Source organism: Saimiri boliviensis, chromosome 10 (assembly GCF_048565385.1).
Source record: "Saimiri boliviensis isolate mSaiBol1 chromosome 10, mSaiBol1.pri, whole genome shotgun sequence".
NCBI lineage: Eukaryota > Metazoa > Chordata > Mammalia > Primates > Cebidae > Saimiri > Saimiri boliviensis.
In genome coordinates, this window is record NC_133458.1 from 19,014,413 (window position 1) to 19,038,260 (window position 23,848).

Below are 23,848 nucleotides of genomic sequence, written 5' to 3' on the forward strand. Positions count from 1 at the left end.
GCTGGCAGGCAGTAGTGCCATCACAGTTTATTGCCACCTTGACTTCCTGGGCTCACGTGATCATCCTCCTGGCTCAGCCTCCTGAGTGCTCATTACCACACCCAGCAAAATTTTTTTTAGAAATGGCATCTTGCCATGTTGCCCAGGTTGGAGGCTGGGCTTGAACTCCTGGGCTCAAGCAATCCTTCCATTTTGGCTCCCAAAGTGCCCGGATTACAGGCGTGAGCCACATGCCCAGTTGTGCTTACATTTTCATCCAGTTGTACAGTTATCTCCTGAGGGTGAGTCCCTGGACGCTGGATTGGTGGGTGAAGGCATCTGCTTGCTTTCATTTTGGCACATTGTGCTCAAGTCCTTTTGGGGGAATTTGTACCAATGCCTGAGAGCCTTGCCGCTTCACGTATCTGCCACAGATGTTAGTCCTTCATCTTTGCCAATCTCACTGGCAATAAATGATACCTCTTTATGGTTGTAATTAGTGTTTCTTTTATTAGGATTGGTACTAAATGTTCTTATTCATATTGTAATTGGGTAATTTATCTTTTTTTAGCTTGCCCATCAGGTACTTGCGCGTTTTTCAATTCAGTCTCTAAAACATGGATGGGTAAGAGTCTCTCATAAATGTGTGTGTATATATGTGTGTGGGTATGTGTCTATAAAGGATTTTTAGCAATTTTTCTGATATATTACAAATATTCTGCATTTGGCGATTATGTTGCAGAGATTTTTTCATTTGTCTTTTTGTTTTTTGACAGAGTCTTGCTCTGTCACCAGGCTGGAGTGCAGCGGTGCGATCTTGGCTCATTGCAACTTCTGCCTCCTGGGTTCAAGCAATTCTGCTGCCTCAGCCTCCTGAGTAGCTGGGATTACAGGCACCCGCCACCACACCTGGCCAATAGATATAGATATATATATATTTTTTGTAGTTTTAGTAGAGACGGGGTTTCACCATGTTAGCCAGGATGGTCTCCATCTCTTGACCTCGTGATCCACCCGCCTTGGCCTCCCGAGGTGTTGGGATTACAGGCGTGAGCCACTGCGCCCGGCCCTCATTTGTCTTTCATTCTTGTTCATGTTCTTCTTTTTCTGTGCAGGCTTCAGAGGCATCAAATGTATCAGTGTTTCCTCTTTATTTCTGGAGTCTGCAATCAGGATTATAAAAATAGACAAGCTCTTTTCTTCTAGGCTTTCTATGGCATTTACTTTTTTGAGAGGCCAATAGGGGAGTGTACCCTTTTGATTGAAGTATAACATACACATTGAAGTGCCCACATCCTAAGTGGTTAACTTACTCAGATTTCACACAATGAACGCCTCCCAGATTCTGACCCAGAAATCCCTGCCTCACCCTCTTCCAGGCCATTGGTGTCAATTGAGGCGTGAGGTCCAATGCCGGAAACAGCTGTGCCGTTTTTCCCGTGGCAAGCCGGTTGTCCCAACACGACATATTAAAAATCCATTTTTTACTCATGGGTTAGAATTGCCTGTTTGCTTATGTTCCCACAATTGGCCTATTTCGAGCTCACTGTTTTAGTCTATTGATCTGTCTGCTTTTGTCACTGACATGTTCTCTTTATTACCCTAGTGAGATTTATAGCACATTTTAAAAACTGGCTGTTAACCCACTCCATTGCTCTTTCTCAGAATCACTTAGTAGCAGTCTGCCCAAATCCTATTAACATTTTAATTGTTAATGTGTGAAATATATGGGTTAACTGAGGAAAAACTGACTCTTTTTTCTTAAGGTTTCTCTCACCCTTTGTTCAATTTTCCTCCCGTGGCCCTTGCTGGGATTTTATTGTTTTCTTCAAATGGATCCTGCGTGTCTTGTTATGTTTATTCCTAGGCATCTCATGGCATTTTTCCGTCATTGGGTATGGATTATTTTCTTTCATTATAACTTCTATTTTAACATTCCAAATAGCTATCTGTTTTTAGAAGGCTATTGATTTTTTTTTTATTATTGATTTTTAAACAGCCAGCTTACTGAATGCATTCCTAATGCTTTCTCATTTGAGTCTCTTGAGTTTTTCAGGTTTATAATTGTAGGTCTTCTGTGATTTCTATCTATCCCTTGATGCTGAATGCTTCCAATCAGCATTTAATGTGCTTCAGATTCCACAGCTTCCAAGCTGCAAAATCAACCTTGTTCACAATCGCTTTTCTCCTCTTTCCAGCTAAGCTGCTTTAAAGGGTTCCCTTCCCTCTTCACTCATTCCTTCCCCTCCTCCGAGCTGGATGCAACCATCTCTACTCACCAAATTTTTCTTGGTAAGGTCTCGAGGGACCTCCGTGTCTCTAGGTTCAAAGGTGGTTTTAATTTGTCATCTCAGCCGACCCTTCACCCGCGTTAAGGACTGCCGGCCGTGCCCTCCCTCTGGCATCCTGTGTTCTCTTCTAGTGGCTTCCATCACTTGCACCCATGGGTTTCCTCCGACCTCTGTGGCTGCTGCTTCCCCATCTCTTTGTGACTCATCTTCCTCTATCTTTTGTTGTGGATTTCTTATTGCTCAATACGAGACCTTTACCGCTTATTTTACCTTCCATTGAGAGGATATCATCCTTATGACTGTAGTTACCAGTGATTTACTCATGAGTGCCACACTTCCAGCTCTAGACAAGGCCTTGCTTCCATACTTCAGATTCATCTACCTGATTACCTCCCCAGCATTTTCACCTGGATGTCTCAAAAGCATCTTAAATCCAGCATGTTTGAAATTAAACTCCTGAAGTCTCTCCCGACCCAAGTCTGGCCTCCCTGCTGTGAGCTCCTGACACTTTGTGCTTTTCTGTCTTATCACTTACTGTATTCAGAGAGGCGAATGGGGAAAAAACAAACAAGAAAACAGTTAAGCAGACAGTTAAGGCAAGTCCTCCGTAGAATTTTTTTTTTTTTTTTTTTTTTGATACAGAGTCTCGCTCTGTTGCCCAGGCTGGAGTACAGTGGTGGGATTCCGGCTCACTCTAACCTCTTCCTCCTGGGTTCAAGCGATTCTCCTGCCTTAGCCTCCTGAGTAGCTGGGATTACAGGTGCCAACCACCGTGGCTGGCTAATTTTTCGTATTTTAGTAGAGACAAGGTTTCACCATGTTGGCCAGGATGGTTTCGATCTCCTGATCTTGTGATCTGACCGCCTCAGCCTCCCAAAGTGATGAGATTAGAGGAGATTACAGGTGTAAGCCACTGTGCCCCCCGCTCCTTTTTTTTTTTTTTTCCCAGGCTGGTCTTGAACTCCTGGCCTCAGGTGATCCTCCCATCTCAGCCTCCCAAAGTGCCAGGATTACAGGCATGAGCCACTACACCCAACCTTCTTTCACATCCTTAATGCCATGATTTTTTACTTGATTTCTAACTAGGTTTATTTTTTTCCTAAAATAAAATACTTCATGCATTAATTTATCAACCTCACTTATTTCCATTTTCCGTATTCATTTATCCTTTTGTTTTTATTCTGTTGCATGAATTTCTTAGGTTTATGAACTTTCACTTCTTGAATTGGAAAAGTAGTTCATTGTTTTGATTATTTCTTTTATATTAATGTATTTTTTTTCTTTTGTTTTTGAGATGAAGTTTTGCTCCATCACCCAGGCTGGAATGTAATGTCATGATCTCAGCTCACTGCAACCTCTGCCTCCTGGGTTCAAGCAATCCTCCTGCCTCAGCCTCCCAAGTACCTCTGGGTTTACAGGCTCCCACCACCATGCCTGGCTAACTGTTGTTGTATTTTTAGTAGAGATGGGGTTTCGTCATGTTAGCCAGGCTGGTCTCGAACTTCTGACCTCAGGTGATCCTCCCACCTCAGCTTCCCAAAGTGCTGGGATTACAGGCATGAGCCACTGCACCCAGATCTCTATATTAACATATTATATATTAACGAAGTTTATAATCATTTACATTTTTTTCTTAGTGTAAAAATATGCTTGTTATTGGCCGGGCGTGGTGGCTCACGCCTGTAATCCCAGCACTTTGGGAGGCCGAGGCGGGTGGGTCACGAGGTCAAGAGATTGAGACCATCTGGTCAACATGGTGAAACCCCGTCTCTATTAAAAATACAGAAACTAGCTGGGCATGGTGGTGCACGCCTGTAGTCCCAGCTACTCGGAAGGCTGAGGCAGGAGAATTGCTTGAACCCAGGAGGTGGAGGTTGCAGTGAGCTGGCATGGAGCCATTGCACTCCAGCCTGGGCAACAAGAGCAAAAAACTCCGTCTCAAAAAAAAAAAAAAAAAAAAAAAAAAAAAATGCTTGTTACAAAGCTTCAGACATAGAAGTATGTAACTGAATATCATCAAAATTAAGGCTGTTGAGCAGTCATGGTGGCTCACACCTGCGCTCCCAGTGCTTCAGGAGGTGGAGGTGGGAGGATCGCTTGATACTAGGAGTTAGAGACCAGCCTGAGCAACATAGTGGGACCCCATATCTACAACAAATAAAAAATTAGCTGGGCATGGTGGCGCATGTCTGTAGTCCTAGCTACTTGGGAGGCTGAGGTGAGAGGATCGCTTGAGCCCAGGAGGTCGAGGCTGCAGTGAGTCATGACTATACCACTGCACTCAGCCTGGGCAACAGAGTGAGACCCTGTCTCAAAGAAGAAGAAAAAAAAAAAAAAGAACAGGCTGGGTGCGGTGGCTCACACCTGTAATCCCAGCACTTTGGGAGACCGAGGCGGGTGGATCACGAGGTCAAGAGATGGACACCATCCTGGTCAACATGGTGAAACCCCGTCTCTACTAAAAATACAAAAAAATAGCTGGGCATGGCGGCGCGTGCCTGTAATCCCAGCTACTCAGGAGGCTGAGGCAGGAGAATTGCCTGGACCCGGGAGGCGGAGGTTGCGGTGAGCCGAGATCGCGCCATTGCACTCCAGCCTGGGTAACAAGAGCGAAACTCCGTCTCAAAAAAAAAAAGAAAAAAGAATAAAGAAATTAAGATTTTTGAGATAGAAATAATTTTGTAAAGGTTTATTGAAAGCCAAATGTGATGACCACAAAGTTGGGAGTGTTCTGGAATCTGTCACAAGGAGAAAAGTTTTTATAGGAAACTTTAAAAGAAAGAAGTCTTTTTATGTCAGAGTTATTCTCTTTTCATTGGAGGGTATAATATAGAGATTACGATCATTAGCTACAGATTATAACAAAGGTTACAAAGGTCTATGTGCAAAACAGTCAGTAAAATTTCATGCTTTAGCTAATCATTTTTTTTTTGGACAGTCTCAGTCCGTCGCCAAGGCTCAAGTGCAGTGGTGCAGTCTTGGCTCACTGCAACCTTCACCTCCCGGGTTCAAGGAATTCTTGTGCCTCAGCCTCCTGAGTAGCTGGGATCACAGGTGCGTGCTGCCACGCCCAGCAAATTTTTTATTGTTAGTGGAGGAGGGGCTTCACCATGTTGGCCAGGCTGGTCTTGAACTCCTGGTCTGAATTGATCCATCTGTCTTGGCCTCCTGAAGTTCTGGGATTACAGGCGTGAGGTACCACACCTGGCCTGCTTTAGCTAATCGTTAAGTAAATCTGCACCTGTTCAGTGTTAGCAGGTTTTCCATTGATCAGTACATCAGCAATATGAAAAGTTTATCATAAGATACTTGACTTGGAGCCAGAATGTCACCATCAGATCGGAAGACCTCCCCACAATGGATTAATTTGGAAGCCTGCTTATTTCTAAACTGTCAAATGTGACCTGTAAGTTACAAGAAAGGGAACATTACCTGTAATTCATTACCAGAGATAATCACTGTTCGTAGTTCTGGGTATATTTTTCCAGATGCTTTTGTATACATATGTTTTGTCCCTCTGGGCATGTCTGTGTGTGTTCCAGTCATATTTGTATATATGTGGATGTGGATGTTTATATAGCTAGGTGTTTTATGTACATGTTATATGTATGATATATAGATGCTTGTGTAACGTGTTTATATGTTACATGCATTATATATAGATGCTTATGTATCTGTAGATATATTTACCTCCATGAGTATCTGTAGATCTATCTAGGTATATCTCTGGATCCATGTTATGGTGACCTGCCGAGGCAGACGAATAGCATCCTTTTCAGAGTTTGGTCCAGGTGTTGAGACTGATGGTGCCACACACATACACACCAAGAGGATGTAAAACGGTTTCTTACCTTGTTACAAACTGGAAGTCCTGGGAGAGCAGGACATACCTCTCAAGCAGGTCAGAAATAGCCCAAGAGAAGGGGCCAGGCGTGCGTGGTGGCTCAAGCCTGTAATCCCAGCACTTTGGGAGGCCGAGGCGGGTGGATCACGAGGTCGAGAGATCGAGACCATCCTGGTCAACATGGTGAAACCCCGTCTCTGCTAAAAATACAAAAAAGTAGCTGGGCATGGTGGTGCTTGCCTGTAATCCCAGCTACCCAGGAGGCTGAGGCAGGAGAATTGCTTGAACCCAGGAGGCGGAGGTTGCGGTGAGCCGAGATCGCGCCATTGCACTCCAGCCTGGGTAACAAGAGCGAAACTCCGTCTCAAAAAAAAAAGAAAGAAAGAAATAGCCCAAGAGAGCAAGGGAAGGTGACTGGGCTGAGCGTTTACTGTGGTTAGGGGTGGAACCGTGGTGAGGGCCCCTATGCAAGGGCAGGGGCTTTTGTGGTTTAAATTTCCTGCTGGCACCAAAGGAAGGAGCACTCGGGCTTTCTCATAAGCTTGTCCAGATGTGGAACACAAAAGCAGGGGGAGGGGTGAGGCTTAAAGGCCATGAGCAAACATCAGATGGAGTCGGACATCTCTTTACACTATATAGCTACATCTGTGTGATATGCACATATGTCTGTGTATACACATCTGTGTGAGTATGTGGGTATGTCTGTGTACAAACACACACATCTCCATACATAGATTGCAGTTGTCTTTTCTCACTAATCTTATGTCAGTGCATGTAGATTACTCTCATTCTTTTAAGTAGGTATATAGATTTCTGTGGTATGGATACGTCATAATTAGATAGCCATCACCTTGTCAATAAATACATTGTTTCTGTTTTATTTTTTTCTGCTATTTACAAGCAATGGGAAACTGAACATTATGCATAATACACCTTTGTCCACGTGCAGCTATTTTTTTTCAAGGTACAGAGTCTTGCTTTGTTGCCCAAGCTGCCAAGGCTATTCACAGGAGTGATCATGGCTCACTGTAGCCTCAAACTTTGGGCGCAAGTGATCCTCCTGCCTGAGCCTTCAAATATCTGAGACTACCATGCCCGGCTTATGTGCAACTGTTTTAATCATTTAACATACAGTTATTGAGCCTTTTAGTGTTCCAGACCCTCTAAAGTAGTCAAGGTCTCAGATTCTTGGAAGTACCTACTAGTGGAGAACAGACAAGGGATGAATAGTCAAGTAATATGTCAGATATGATTAACGCTATGAAAATGTAAAACAGGAAGGAGCTAGTGATGTGGTTAGAGAGAGTTTCTACAATAGGACAGAGACGTGGGAAGTAAGGTGGTGACTCAGGAGCATGTTGGAGGGAAGAGCAGAATTCTGTAGAAAAAGTCTATTGAATTATTTCTAGGTCCAAAGAGTGTACATTTAAAAGTGGATGACCAATCTTACCAAATTATGTTTCCTATTTTTAAAATTTTATGCACTTCGCATTATAATAATTTATTATAAATACATTCTTTTTTTCTCCCCTACATCTTCCCATTTCCCCCTACTCCTGGTAATCATCGTTTTAGTCTATGTATCTGATTTATTTTTTAGATATATAAGAGAGATCATGCAGTGTTTGTCTTTTTGTGCCTGGCTTATTATCATTTTAGCATAATGTCCTCTAGGTTCATTCATGTTGTTGCAAATGGCATTTCCTTCTGTTTTAAGGCCACCTAATCTTTCGTTGTCTGTATATATCACAGTTTATTCACCTTTTGGTAGACATTTTGGTTGTTTCCATATTTTGGCTAATGTGAATAATGCTCCAATGAGCATTTGCAGAGGGAGTGCAGATATCTTTACACGGCGGTAATTTTCTTTTCTTAGGGCATATATCCAGCAGAGGGATTGCTGAATCATCTGATAGTACTATTTTTAATTTCTTTAGGAATATCACAGTATATTCCATAGTGGCTTCACCAATCTGCATTCCCACTGACAGTGGGTTTCCTTTATCTACATTCTCGACAAAACTTATCTCATCATTTTGATAAACGTGATATCTCACCACATGTGAGGTGATATATCTCTGGTTTTGATTTTTATTTTCCTGATGATCAGTGAGGTTGAGCACATTTTTATATACCATTTGTATGCCTTCCCTGGAGAAATGTCTTTTCAGTTCTATAAACACATTGTTAAGCAAGTATCCATTTCTTTTCATCATCACCAAAAGGGATAGCAGTCTTTTCTTTTGAGACAGTGTCTCGCTCTATCACCCAGGCTGGAGTGCAACAGCACAATCATGGCTCATTGCATGCTCAAACTCCTGGCCTCTGGCTATCCTTCCACCTCAGCCTTCTGAGTAGCTGGGACTACAGGCGTGTGCCTCTGTGCCTAATTTTTTTTATTATTATTTGTAGAGACAGGGTCTCCCTGTGTTGCCCAGGCTGGTCTTGAACTCCTGGGCTCTAGTGAGGGCTCCTCCCACCTCAGCCTCCCAATTTTGACACTTAGAGGTGTGAGCCACTGCACCCAGCCAGGGATAGCAGGTTTTTAAACCTTTTTCAATCTGGTGAGCAATAAATTATATCTTGTCTTAATTTGCACTTTGTTCATTATTAATAAAGTTGAACAGCTTTCATTTACTATCTTTTCCTATTGTATTAATTTTTTTTATTTATGTGATTTGCAGTTTTTCTACAGGCTATTAGCCATGTACTGTCGTACTGCAGATGTTTTTATATTGTTTCTATTTTGGTTTTACTATCAAGTTTTTTGGCAAACAAAATATTAAATTTGTATGTAGTCAATTTCCCAATTATTTTCACTGATGGTGTTTGTTTTCAGTCATGCTTAAATGGCCTTCATCACTTGTTCACTCATATTTCTACAAATATTTATAAAACATTGAAAGTTCAAAGGCTTTCAGTGTTTCGTCTAACACATTACATTGATTTTTTTCATAATTTATGCGTAAGGCCTGAAGTAAGGATCTAGCGTGCTCTCTCTCTCTCTTTTTTATTTTTTTTGAGATGGAGTCTCGCCCTGTCACCCAGGCTGGAGTACAATGGCATGATATTGGCTCACTGCAACCTCCGCCTCCCGGGTTCAAGCAATTCTCCTGCCTCAGCCTCCTGAGTTTACAGATACCTGCCACCACACCCAGCTAAGTTTTGTATTTTTAGTAGAGACAGGGTTTTACCATGTTGGTCAGGCTGGCCTCAAACTCCTGATCTTGTGATCTGCCTGCCTCAGCCTCTCAAAGTGCTGGGATTACAGGCCTGAGTCGCCATGCCTGGCCTGGATCTAGCTCTAAAAAGCCACAAAATGCCCAGCTAGTTATTCTGAGGCCATCAGTCATCCTTGCCCGTCTCCCTCTAATGATTAAACATGTCCCTGTTAGAATAAACCAAATGTCCATAGATACTTGGATCTATTTAATGACTCATTGCTTTACCGATCTCTTTATTCCAGCACCAACACCACGCGGCTAATGATTGCAACATTAATTCCTCCAAGGCCAGTAATCTCTCTGACTCCTTCTACCCCCACATGTTTTCAGAAGTTGCCTAATTTTTCTTACATATTAATTCTTTCTAATTAGCTTTACTAAAGAATCCATTTATTTTAAATGTTGTTGTAATTTGTCTTTTGACATTTCTATATCTCTTATTAATTTTTCTTGCTATGTTGCTCAGGTTGGAGTACAATTATAGTAGCTATTCTCAGGTCAATTATAGAACTCTGCGGCCTCTAACTCCTGACCTTAAGTGATCCTCCTACCTTAACCTCCCACGTATCTGGGACTGCAGTTGCGAGCTACTCTGCCCGGCCAAGTTAACCTTAGATTTTGTTTTTCCTCAAGATCCTGCTGGGATGTTAATTTCTATTAGAATTACAGATTGTTTTGGAGAAGATTATATTTTTACAAGATTATATCTTCCTAAAACTGAAATAGATTTTTTATGTGCTTAGTAGAGTTACAGTTTTCTCATACATTTCTTGTAAAGTTTATTCTAAGTATTCTATTTTTGTTCCTATTAGCTGTGTCCGGTAAATTTAATACGTCATGTTTTCTTTCCATTCTGTGTATTTTTAGTTTTTTCTTGAGACTTCTTTGGTGACTGGATTACATAGAAGTGTTTGGAGATTTTGCTGTTAGCTGTTCTTAGCTGGACATCCTTTTGGGACAAGAACACACACGATGATTTCAATTCTTTTAAATCTGTTGAGGTTCGTTTTATGGTCCTAGATATGGCTTATCTTGGTGAATGTTAAGTGGGCATGTGAACAGAAGATGTATTTTGCTGTTACTGGGTGGACTGTCCTACAAATGTCAGTTAGGTCTCCTTGCTTGATGGGGTCAAAAAATTCTATGCTGATTTGCTGTCTAATAGTTCTATCAGTTGTTGAGGTAGGAGTATTAAAGTCTCCAACTATTTGTGGATGTCTTTTTCCTTTTATTTCTAACAGTTTTACTGAATGTATTTGGAAGCTCTTTTGTTTGATGTATAACCTTTAGTATAGCTTCTTGGTGGGCTGACCTTTTTGTCATTATGTAATATCTCTCTTTATCCCTCGTCTGGGCTGCTTTCTAGAAGAAGAAATTAACAACAGATCTCTTTCCTTTTAATACAGTAAATCTGGAGTGGTGTCTGAAAATCTGCATTTTAACAAAATTCTAAGATGATTTTTATAATCTTATAATTAGGTATTACTCAGAGTTCTTGCTTATAAACAATAGAAACTGACTTTAGTAAACTTAGAATTTATCAAAAAAAATATCCAGTAACATCTCCTGGATTGCTGAGTCTTGCTATGAAGCTTCAGGGAAGCCAGAAAGCCTAGGCAGTTACTCCCCCTGACCCTGGCTGATGGAGCACAGTTATGTGACCTAAACTCAGCCCATCAGGCTTTCACACCACCCAGGACTTTAAATGTAGTGTAAAGGATGTAAAGTAGGGATCATTTAGGATTCATGCTGGTGGTGGCAAGAATTTTGGTGTCCAGTAATAGAAGTAGCAATAATGGCAGAATCTAGACACATGCCTGATTATGGCATGATCTGATCTTAGTTCAGACTGCTTGGCCTTTTGCTTTCTATCCCTTTTCTAAGCTTGCTTCCCAAACTTCCAGCAGTAAACACACACACACACACACACACGGTATACAAACTCCTGTTTGGGGAAAATTGTAATTATTTTGGGAGTGAAAATCAGCATAGTACCTATCACTTGCTAGGTCAATTGCAAAATAATGAGTAAGGTTAATATTGTGGGTTCTGTTTGCATGGTGAGTGGAATTATTTAGTGTTTTGGAAGCCAGCAGCCCTGATACTCAGGAGGTAGGCTCCCCAATAGTGTATCATAAGGGAATCTAAGTGTGGTGGTAACACCAGGCTGTGTGTCGGGATCTGTATCTGGCTTTAGACAAGTAGTTACTGAGACTAGTCACTTAGTCTAGGCTTACCAGTAAAGGGAAGAAATTGTATTAAGCCAGATAGTTTCTGGTCCTTTCTTAATTATAATATGTTATTCTGTGATTCTAGAGAGCTTGGTTAACCTCTTCATACTCTATTGTCGTGAGATTAGTGGAGAACTATCAAGAACACAGACCAAGAGAAACTGAAGTAGGAGACGTAGTGTCTGAATTAGTATCTGAGTGGAAAGGTCAAGGCCAAAGAATGTACACAGATGGACAGAAACCCACTTACTGTGGAAAAATGGACACCAAAGAGTTTTGGTGTCGCACAAGATTTGTCACCCAACTCCATAACTGGAGGAAAGACACATCAGTATGTAATTCTTTCAGAGATGCTGACATAACATCTCTTCCAAAATGAACTTTTGCCTGTTTTCTGCTGTCTGGACTAAAGGGAAAGGGATATTTGGCAGAGAGAGGATAGAGCATGACGTGAGAGTTAGAAGTTAAGCAAGCTGAACTGGTATGAGAGAGAGGGGTTGGGAAAATGGGCACATTCCCCCATCTTCTCCAGATACCAAAACCTGGCTCTGGAGATGCCTGACAGGCAGGTGCCAAGAGAGGTCTTACCTGGCCAGTGAGTATTAATGCAGTCCCTGCTCTTTTTTTCTTTTTCCTTTCCTTTTCTTTTCTTTTCTTTTCGAGACAGAGTTTCGCTCTTGTTACCCAGGCTGGAGTGCAATGGCGCGATCTCTGCTCACCGCAACCTCCGCCTCCTGGCTTCAGGCAATTCTCCTGCCTCAGCCTCCTGAGTAGCTGGGATTACAGGCACGCGCCACCATGCCCAGCTAATTTTTGTATTTTTAGTAGAGACGGGGTTTCACCATGTTGACCAAGATGGTCTCGATCTCTCGACCTCGTGATCCATCCACCTCGGCCTCCCAAAGTGCTGGGATTACAGGCTTGAGCCACCGCGCCCGGCCTTTTCTTTTTTTTTTGAGATGGAGTTTTGCTCTTGTTACCCAGGCTGGAGTGCAATGGCGCAATCTCAGCTCACCGCAACCTCCGCCTCCTGGGTTTAAGCAATTCTCCTGCCTCAGCTTCCCAAGCAGTTGGGATTACAGGCACGTGCCACCACACCCAGCCAATTTTATGTTATTAGTAGAGATGGGGTTTCTCCATGTTGGTCAGGCTGGTCTCGAACTCCCGACGTCAGGTGATCCACCCACCTCGGTCTCCCAAAGTGCTGGGATTACAGGTGTGAGCCACCACACCCGGCCCAGTCCCTGCTCTTGAACTAATCACACAAAATGACTACACCAGATTGGCTCCGATAAATCAATCTGTCAGGAAGGTACAACCTGCAGAATGGCTGCAAAGGACCATCTTAGTGAAGTGAATCCGTATTTTCTTTTCCACATAAAGAAGAGTTTCGAGGTGACTGGAGCACCATAAATTGAGTAATTCTCTTGTAATTTGTAGGTTCTTATGAGTGCATCAATATTGGGGTCCCTGTGTCTTTTCTCATCCGTCTGTGTTATATGCGCCATATCTGCGTTCACTCTCCCCATTGAGACCAAAGGACGGGCCTTACAGGTGAGTGGTGCAGGGAACTCTGAAGTCTTTCTGACTACCGCTTTTGCCCAGAGGAAATGAATGTGGTATATGGGCATCCTTCTTTTTAGCAGATGTGATATCCATGTTTGTATTAAATACAGTATATGTTTAGCAGCTTTCAACAGAAAAACTGAGTCTGCAGTTTTTTCCACACATAGCTTTGAACATCATTTTAGTTAAAATAACTAATAATTTATATCAGATTTCTTTCTGTAAAATTGTAGTTTGAATAACAAGAATTTTTATTTGCTTTTTGAGACAAAAATCTCACTCTGTCACCAGGCTAGATTGCAGTGGCACGATCTCGGTTCACTGCAACTTCCGCCTCCCGGGTTCAAGTAATTCCCCTGCCTCAGCCTCTAAGTAGCTGGGACTACAGGCATGCACCACTATGCCCGGCTAATTTTTTGTATTTTAGTAGAGATGGGGTTTCACCATGTTGGCCAGGCTGGTCTGGAACTCCTGACCTTGGGATCCACCCACCTTGACCTCCCAAAGTGCTGGGATTACAGGCGTGAGCCACTGTGCCCTGCAATAACTTCTTTTTCTAATGACAGTTGTTGAGGCCTCAGGATTCTACCCTTCTCACTTTTTCTTTTCTTTTTTTGAGATGGAGTCTTGCTCTGTCACCAGGCTGGAGTGCAGTGGCAGAATCTCGTTTCACTGCAACTTCCGCCTCCTGGGTTCAAGCGATTCTTCAACCTCAGCCTCCCGAGCAGCTGGGACCACAGGCGCGTGCCACCACGCCCGGCTAATTTTTGTATTTTTAGTAGAGACGGGGTTTCACCATGTTGGCCAGGATGGTCTAGATCTCTTAACCTCGTGATCTGCCCGCCTTGGCCTCCCAAAGTGCTGGGATTACAGGCGTGAGCCACCGTGCTCGGCCCCTTCCCACTTTTCTGTCTGGATGTAAGCCTTGCTGCAGAGCTGAAAGTGGCTTGCAGAGCTGCAACAGCTCTTTGTGCCGCCCCTGGGACCGCGTGGTTTCGGTGTTGGCCCAGCTTCATTTACCTCTGGTCCCTGTGGGAGGAACTGAGTCAGAAGCTCCAATGCTGCACCAGTCACCATTCAATACTAACGGCAGCACTGAATGCTCACTCTATTTTGCCAAGTACATTAAAAAGAAAAATGACCCCTTAAAAGTGTAAGGCATGCTTCCAGGCTCAAGGTTGAAGAGAGGGCCCCTCCTACCCCTACCCCTACGATTGGATTCAGTGAAGGATGGTCACATCCAAGTACAGGTGGTGGGTCTGACATTTTCCTGCCTTCAACACAAAGCTTGTAGCTGGCATACAAGGACATGTGTGTACTTATGGGGAAGGGGGAGAATTGTTGGGTTAGGCGACTGGTCACGTAGTTTAGTTGACCCTGAGCTGCCATCTCTCCCTGAGGCCGTAGAGTCATGATGTTTCTGTGGCTGAATGTGACTTGTCCTGTCTGCCATGTCCTACTCATAGTAAACCTTATTCATACTTGTTTCGATACCGATATGCTTTGTTTCTCTGAGTAGACACAAGGAAGACGCTATTGAGTATTAAAGGCTTAATCTTTTGTCTTTTGTTGTAACAGTCTAACTCTGTGGCCCAGGCTGGAGTGCAGTGGCACAACCTCAGCTCACTGCCCCCTCTGCCCCCTGGGTTCAAGTGATTGTCCTACCCTAGCCTGCTGAGTAGCTGTGATTAAGATAAATAACCTTATTATCTTGCCTTACCCCCAACTATTAACCTACTAGGAGAAATCTTTGTAGTCATAACTATACCACCATGTCTGGCTAATATTTGTATTTTTAGTATTGACACCATGTTGGCCAAGCTGGTCTCGAACTTCTGACCTCAAGTGATCCGCCTACCTTGGCCTCCCAAACTGCTGGGGTTACAGATGTAGGCCACCAAGCCCGGCCTAGTTTGTCTATCTTTAAGGCTAGTTTATCTTTAAGGTAATAATGCATTTAAATCAGATTAGATGGTCTATTATATAATTGTGAATTTAGAGCTTTAAGTTCGTTACTCAGAAAGGTGATTCATTCATTGAATGCTTAAAGCCAGAGACTTAGATAATTGATATGCTTCTTTTTAATCATAAGCTAAAAGATGATCAGATCCTTTACACAAATGAGAAGACTAAGGCACAAGTCGAGTAACTTGTATAAAGGAGCACACAAGTATTGTAGTGGGGCTGGCATTTAAACCAGACGGTAACACTAAGGGAACAGGAATTTAGCATCACTTAATTTTGCAAATAATGATAAATATAAAAAGAAACCTGACTCACCATCTAAGGTGTCTGAGAATCTCCTATTCAAGTCATATCCACCTAGAAGACTTTTGTCTTCTGTTGACTGGGACTTGGTTTTAGCAGTATGGTGAAACGATTCTGCAAGATTGTTGACAGCCTTTTAAGCAAACAAGTAGGCTCAGTACAGTTGTCTGGGCTTATATCCCTTGATGACTGCCATGGCTACATGTCTTTGAGCAAACCTTAAAACACACACCCATACCCTCTCCCCCTACTTCAGTGTTGCAAGTGGTTACCACATGAAGCCACCTGCTACCAATACATCTTCTAGAAATGTTTGTAAGGACATGCCAAAAATGTTAACTTCCTTCCAACAACACACAAACACAGCACCCTAATAATGTGGATGAGCCAGCCTGGCCAATAGTTTTCAAGTGGTGTTGATTCTGTGTTACAGCTACCCTCTGAAACTGTGATTCAATGAGTCTGGTAAACTAAAAATCTGAAAACACCATCTAGAAAGAGAATATTGGCCAGGTGCAGTGGCTCATGTCTGTAATTTAGGAGGATGAGGCAAATGAATCACCTGAGGTCAGGAGTTCAAGACCAGCATGGGCAACATGGTAAAACCTTGTCTTACAAAAAAAAAAAAAAAGAAAAAAAAAATATATATTTTTTTAAATTAAAAAGTCTATTTTTAAAAAGTCCATTACTGATCTATTAAATAACTCTCTTCCAGCAAATTAAATGAAGACCTGCAAAGCTACGTCTACCAGATGAGAAAAATGACTTCCATTTTCAGAACTGTGGTGCATTACTTAAAACTTGGTTTTACTTCTGTATAGTACTCGGTAATGAAGTGATGATGATTTTTCTTTTTTTTTTTTAAATAAGGCATTTATGGGAGTGGGTGGGTAACTGGATATTGATCTCTTCCTTGAGAGACAATATATAAAGTACTTTTATAAAATATAATTTAAGCTTTGAAAGGGGTGTGAGAGGGAGATGGTGGGGAGAAGATGGCTTTTCTTCCTTGAAATCAAGTCTGTAAACCTTTATATGAATAAATACTAAATTATAAACTTATATTTGATATTCTCCCATGAGGTCTGTAGCTTAACTTGTACTGAAGTTTTGTAGCTAAGGCAAGAACCTGAGATAATATCATTAATTCTTTTTTTTTTTTCCCCACTGACTTCCCATCATTAAATCTTTCAAAACGATTAGAATAGCCACCAAGTTCAAATTAAAATTAGTCTATGTAACTTATATCCTCCATAGTTTGATAAAAATTGCCTATTCATAAAATGCTTACATTAGAATATTACATATAATCACCAAGAAGCAGGGAATAAACTATTTCCCCCCTTACATTCCCAGCCTTTAATTTTTTTTTTAATAGGGGGAATCTTTGAATCTTGTGATAAGAGATTAATGAATGCAGCAGGTTTTCCTACATCATGTAATTACAGGCATGCCATTATTTTATTGTGTGTCTGTATGCTGCACTGTTAAAAACAGCACATACTTTGACTCTGTCATATTTTGGTAATCTGTTATAGTGATTGGTGATCTTTGACGCTACTATTATGTTTTGGGAGTGCCACTAACCACACTCATGTAAGAGGGCAAACTTAATCGCTACATGTGTGTTCTGACTGCTTTGCCTACTGGATGGTCCCCCTTCTCTCTCCTTTTCCTTAGCCCTTCCTATCCCCTGAGACTCAGTAATATTGAAATTAGGCCAAATAAGCCTATAATAGCCTGTAAATGTTCAAGTGAAAGGAAGACTTGCACATTTTCCATTTTAAATCAAAAGCTAGAAATGATTAAGTTTAGTGAGGAAGGCATGTTGAAAGCTAAGACAGGCTCAAAGCTAGGCCTCTTATGCCAAACAGCTAAGTCGTGAATGCACAAAGTTTTTGAAGGGGACTACTTTAGTAAACACACAAATAAGAAGAAAGCACAACAGCCTTATTGTTAATGTGGAGAAAGTTTGGTCTGGATAGATCAAACTATCCACAACATTCCCTTAAGCCAAAACCTAACATAGAGCAGGACCCTACCTCTCTATGAAGGCAAGTGCAAGGTGAAGCAGCAAGTAACTAATGGAGACACAGCAGCAACTTACTCAGATTTAGCTAAAATCACTGATGGTAGTTACACTAAACAACAGATTTTCATGGAGATGAAACAGACTTCGTTTGGAAGAAGATGCCAACTAGGACTTAAGTCAATGCCTGGCTTCAAAGAATAGGCTCTCTTCTTAGGGATAAATGCAGCAGGTGAAGCCAATACTCATTGACTGTTGTGAAAATTCTAGAGCTCTTAAGTATTACACTAAATCTACTCTTACTTTATAAATGGAGCAGTGCTTAGATGACAGAATTATCTGATTATGGGATGGTTAATTTTTTAAGCTCATTGTTGAGACCTACTACGGGAAAAAAAGGACTTCATCTGAAACATTACTGCTCACTGACAATGTGCTTAGTCACCTAAGATCTCAATAATTTAATGCCTGTTAACAAAATAGCCGTTATGCAAACCATAGATCAAGAAGTAATTTTGACTTTCAAGTCTCATTAAGAAATACATTTCATAAAGCTATAGCTGCCACTGATAGTGATTCCTCTGATGAATCTGGGCAAAGTAAATAGAAAACCTTCTGGAAACAATTCACCATTGTAGATGCCATTAAGAACATTTGTGATACATGGGAGGCAGTCAGAATAACTCAGGAATGAGAAGGACTTCAGTGAAGAAATGTACTACAAATATGACGGAAACACCAAGAGAACTAGAAGTGGAGCCTCAGATGTGACTGAATTGCTGTAATCTCAAACTTTAACAGATGAGTACTTCTTGTGGGTGAGCAAAGAAGGTGGTTTCTTGAAGTAGAGTCTACTCCTGGTGAAATTGCTGTGACCATTGTTGAAATTACAACAAAGGATTTAGAATATTATATGAACTTTGTTGATAAGCAGTAGCAGAGTTTGAGAAGATGGACTCTAATTCTGAAAGACGTTCGTTCTACTGTAGGTCAAATGCTATCAAACAGCATCATGTGCTACAGATAAATCTTTCATGAAAGGAAGAGTCAACTGATGCAGCAAACTTGATTAAGAAATTCCCACAGCTACCCAGCCTTCAGCAACTGCCACTATGAACAGTCAGCAGCCATCAATATTGAGGCCAGACTCTCCATCAGCAAAAGATTGATATGTGAGAAGCTATTTGGTGAAAGTTAAGGTATGTACATTTTTTAGATATAATGCTATTGCACACTTAATAGGCTGCAGTATAATCATAATTTCTAAAGCACTGGGAAACCAAACTGTTTGTGACCATTTTTGATACTCACTTTATTGCAGTGGCCTGGAACTGAAGCTGCAATCTCTGTGGTATGCCTCTACTTACATGCTGTTTGTTTTGAAACCACTCCATGCAAGGCATCACACCTGTGCAAACTGTACTCTTAAGGTTATGTATGCTGTAGAATGAAAGCAACTAAGGTCTATTGCATTTATGTTTTCCCTCTTAATTGCTGTTCAGTCTTGTTGTAGAGTCTCTTTAAAGCACAGTCTACAATGGCAAAAACTACTTTTATAATATGAATGCCAACATATTTTGTACTTTGGTTTTTTTTTTTTTTAGATAAGAGTCTTGTACCATTGTCCAGGCTAGAGTGCAATGGCACTATCTCGGCTTACTGCAATGTCCACCTCCTGGGTTCGGCCTCCCAAGTAGCTGGGATTACTGCCACACCCGGCTAATTTTTTTGTATTTTTAGTAGAGATGAGGTTTCACTATATTGGCCAGATTAGTCTCAAAACCCTGACCTTGTGATCCACCTGCTTCAGCCTCCCAAAGTGCTGGGATTACAGGCATGAGCCACCACACTCGGCTTGTACTTTGGTTTTTCTTAACATGCATTCTTATTGGTGAATCCCTAATAGGACCAGTCAGATAACCAGCATCACTGTCAAAATCTGGCACTTGCTGGCCTAGTTTGTTGTTCTAAGAACATCTTGGGTTGAGTGTGGTGGCTCATGCCTGTAATCCCAGCACTTTGGGAGGCTGAGGCAGGAGGATTGCTTGAACCCAGAAGACTGAGGCTGCAATGAGCAGTGATGGTGCCACTGGACTCCTGCTTGGATGACAGAGGGAAACCCTGTCTTAAAAAAAAAAGAGAGCAACCTGATTTTTCTTTAGGGATATGCCACTTCTCAGGTCAGTACATTGTCATTTCAAAGGCGAGGAGTGCTTAACGAGGGTTGATCTGTGTATTCTACCCTCTCCCCCAAAGAAATGGCAATGAGGCTTCAGTCATTTGCAATGGAAAGATTCCTGACTGAATTTTCTGGCTCAGTTGTCTTGGGGTTAAAAGCATTAGAACATAGGCAAAGAATCCACATTCCCAAGTATCTTGCAGGGAATGTTGTTAAAACAGCCTTTCTTCCATACCACGTGTGAAAACATGGGAAAATAATTTTATTGGCCGGGCGCGGTGGTTCGAGGTTGTAATCCCAGCACTTTGGGAGGCCGAGGTGGGTGGATCACGGGGTCAAGAGATGGAGACCATCCTGGTCAACATGGTGAAACCCCGTCTCTACTAAAAATACAAAAAATTAGCTGGGCGTGGTGACGTGTGCCTGTAATCCCAGCTACTCAGGAGGCTGAGGCAGGAGAATTGCCTCAACCCAGGAGGTGGAGGTTGCGGTGAGCCGAGATCGCGCCATTGCACTCCAGCCTGGGTAACAAGAGCGAAACTCCGTCTCAAAAAAATTAAAAAAAAATTTTATTGAATGTTTAACTTGCAACTAACAAGGAAAGATTTTTTAGGACTCAAATTAGGACTTAAGTATTCTAATTGAAAATTAGGCCGGGCGCGGTGGCTCAAGCCTGTAATCCCAGCACTTTGGGAGGCCGAGGCGGGTGGATCACGAGGTCGAGAGATGGAGACCATCCTGGTCAACATGGTGAAACCCCGTCTCTACTAAAAATACAAAAAATTAGCTGGGCATGGTGGCACGTGCCTGTAATCCCAGCTACTCAGGAGGCTGAGGCAGGAGAATTGCCTGAACCCAGGAGGCGGAGGTTGCGGTGAGCCGAGATCGCGCCATTGCACTCCAGCCTGGGTAACAAGAGCAAAACTCCGTCTCAAAAAAAAAAAAAAAAAAAAAAAAGAAAAAAAATTAAGGAAGCAAATAGGTTGGCCCCATACGAGATCTGTTAACACATCCACTAGTAAATTTAAAAAATACTCCCAGCACTTTGGAAGGCTGAGGCAGGCAGATCACGAGGTCAAGAGATCAAGACCATCCTGGGCAACATAGTAAAATCCGTCTCTACTAAAAATATAAAAAATTAGCTGGGTGTGGTGGTGTGTGTCTGTAGTCCTAGCTGCTTGGGAGGCTGAGGCAGAATTGCTTGAACCTGAGAGACAGAGGTTGCAGTGAGCTGAGATCGCACCATGCACTCCAGCCTGGTGCCCGGTGACAGGGTGAGACTCTTGTATCAAAAAAAAAAACACTTTTCAGAAATTATGAGAATCGGAACCTTTCAGACTTTATAAGTGGAATTAACATAGCTAAAATATTTAAATGACTTCCGAAAGTCCCCACCCCATGTCTTTCCCACTTCTCCAAATGAGTTCCAGACAAGTAGAAGTTCTCATAGCATCTTTTGTTCTCCTACTCTGGGAGCGGCTGGTGGGAGGCAGAATAATCCAAGAGATTTGCCACTGGCTTTCCTTTCTGTCAGACTTTTTTTTTTTTTTTTTTTTTTTACTCTTTTAAGGCTGGTGAAATACATCTGTTAGAATTTTAAAAACGGTTTTCCTGTTACAGCTATTTGTGGACTGGTAGCTTGCCCCTGTTTGTATCCATGTTACAGCTGGAGGAACGACAGAGGTAGTAATGGAGACTCAAAGTAGTTAGAACTCTGCTGAAGTCACATTCAGTAATTTTTCCTTTAAAAAATCTTTGTGGTAAAATAGTCACAGTAAAAATCCATCAAAGTTAATTTTTATTAAAACCAAAGTGCCAATCTGCCCCCCAAAATTAAAAACAAAAAGACTCCTGCTTCAGATGTCCTTCACAGTAAGTAAAACCTTCATGGAGAAAAATCTGTGATCTGATTGGCTGGCATTATTCTCACTCAGAAACATGACACCAGTATGTGAATTATGACAGTAAATTCACATCCAAGATGAATATGCAATAACATTTATAAAAAGACATCGACTATTAATTTACGTAGGGCTATAAAATACTTTTAAAAATATGTACATGGTTATTGAAAAGGAGGAGCTCAATTTCAGTAAGAAATTAAATGGCTGAACTCACGGTCACCATATAATGTTTTGAGACAGTTTTGCCCTTGTCACCCAGGAGTGCAATGGTGTGATCTTGGCTCACTGCAACCTCCGCCTTCTGGGTTCAAGCAGTTCTCCTGCCTCAGCCTCCCAAAGTAGCTGGGATTACAGGTGCCTGCCACCACATCCAGCTATTTTTTTTTGGTATTTTTAGTTTAGACGGATTTTCACCATGTTGGCCAGGCTGCTCTTGAACTCCTGACCTCAGGTGGTCCATCTGCCTTGGCTTCCCAAAGTGCTGAGATTACAGATGTGAGCTACCGTGCCTGGCATGGTGAATTTTTTTTTTTTTTTTTTGAGACAGTTTCGCTCGTTACCCAGGCTGGAGTGCAATGGTGCAATCTCGGCTCACTGCAACCTCTGTCTCGTGGGTTCAAGCAATTCTCCTGCCTCAGCCTCCTGAGTAGCTGGGACTACAGGTGTGCGCCACCATGGCATGGTAATTTTAATGGCCAATCAGATCACTCAATTTCTCTCATAACAAATACATATAAACCATAAAATGATTAGATCTTCCATTTAAACCTAAAACCTTTTGTTCGTATGCAGCAGCTGACTTTTGGGATTCACATGAATTTGGACCAGAGCTCAGCAAAAGGAGTTCTGTTTTCACTCTCTCTCCTTGGAACTCAAATGTATGTGTTTAAGCACAGTAACAGCATAGGATATTGAAATGCAGTTTCATAAATGGAGCGATTGGCTGTATACTCACCCTTTTGACTATGGAAATAACCTTTTTGAAAGCATTGCTAACCAAGTTATACTGCATCTGTGCTACTGCGTGGTAGTAAAATACAGTAGTAGTAAAGCCGGTTGTTTTTAGCTTAGAAAAGAAAGTAAAACTACCACGATGAGAGGATATTTTCCTTTCCTTTTCTTTTTTTAAGATAGGGTTTCATCATGTTGGTCAGGCTGGTCTTGACCTCCAAAGTGCTTGGATTACAGGTGTGAGCCACCATTCCTGGCCACATTTTCCCTTTGTTTTAGTACCTTCCACTTTCCTACCCTTCCATTCAGAAAAGACAAGCAGGACATGTTAATTCAAAAGAAAAAATGATTGCAATGCCAGATACTAATATAAAATGTAGTCTGTATTCAATATGGTCTACATCTGTTCATTTTGCCATGGCCGTATATGTCACTGGGTTTCCTTCTTGCAGGAAAGTCAGTTGCTTGGCACCTAGAAAAGCTATCAGTGAGGTGGAACTGAGTAAATCCTAGCTCCCACATGGTCTGCTCATCCATAAGCCCTAGCCAAAGGTATGGTAACATTCAGCAATGGGGGCCCACTGGGCTCCTGGTCTCAAATCCAGAGGAAAATCTCCCAGAGTTTATGGTCAAAGATACACACTAGAGTGTACAAGTTCAGGTCAGGTTTACCTAAATCGCACTGAACTTTTGGCGGAATGCTTGATAAATGAGTGTGGGTTATAGTTTAGGCTCATTGTTTGGTTTACTTCTATTCAAATAGAATTTAAGGATGAGATCCACCTGGGCACACAAGTACTTGTAATAAAGTGAATGGATAGTAATCTAAAGACCATTACGCAAGGGCTATTTACAGAGAGAAACTCAAGACCTTTACTTTTTTTTTTTTTTTTTTTTGAGGTTGAGTCTCTCTTGCTCAGGCTAGAGGTATGATGGTGAGATCTTGGCTCACTGCAACCTCCACCTCCTGGGTCAAGTGATTCTGCTTCAGCCTCCCGTGTAGCTGGAATTACAGGTGGGCACCACCATGCCTGGCTAATTTTTATATTTGTAGTAGAGATGGGATTTCACCATGTTGGCTAGGCTGGTCTCAAACTCCTGACCTTGTGATCCACCCACCTTGGCCTCCCAAAGTGCTGGTGGGATTACAGGTGTGAGCCACTGCATCTGGCCCCAAAACCTTTACTTTTAATATTATTAATTATGTATGACCAAAGATGGTTCTGCCTTTCATTCAGCCAAAGATTGTTAGGGAGAAACAAATACTGTGTTAAAACGTAAATATGGCACTGCATGTAATAGTGACAGTTTGGGGTTCATTAGGAAATTACAGTTTTACTCTCACAAGTTCTAACTCCCTTTGTGATGATTCTCAAAATAAT

The 23,848-nt window shown here is 41.9% G+C and overlaps 1 protein-coding gene across 2 annotated transcripts in view; it reads left to right on the forward strand.

Annotated features, from left to right (window-relative positions):
• Nucleotides 1–16,465, forward strand: part of SVOPL (SVOP like) — a 114,541-nt gene extending 98,076 nt beyond the window's left edge. The window contains exons 15-16 of one of the 2 annotated variants that reach the window (XM_003929748.4): nucleotides 13,010–13,123; nucleotides 16,119–16,465. In XM_003929748.4, coding sequence (XP_003929797.2) covers nucleotides 13,010–13,123; nucleotides 16,119–16,130 — 126 coding nt within the window. In that variant the 3' untranslated portion in view covers nucleotides 16,131–16,465. The remainder of the gene's footprint in view (nucleotides 1–13,009; nucleotides 13,124–16,118) is intronic. The other variant, XM_010340366.3, reaches the window with a different exon arrangement.
• Nucleotides 16,466–23,848: the final 7,383 nt, after the last annotated feature.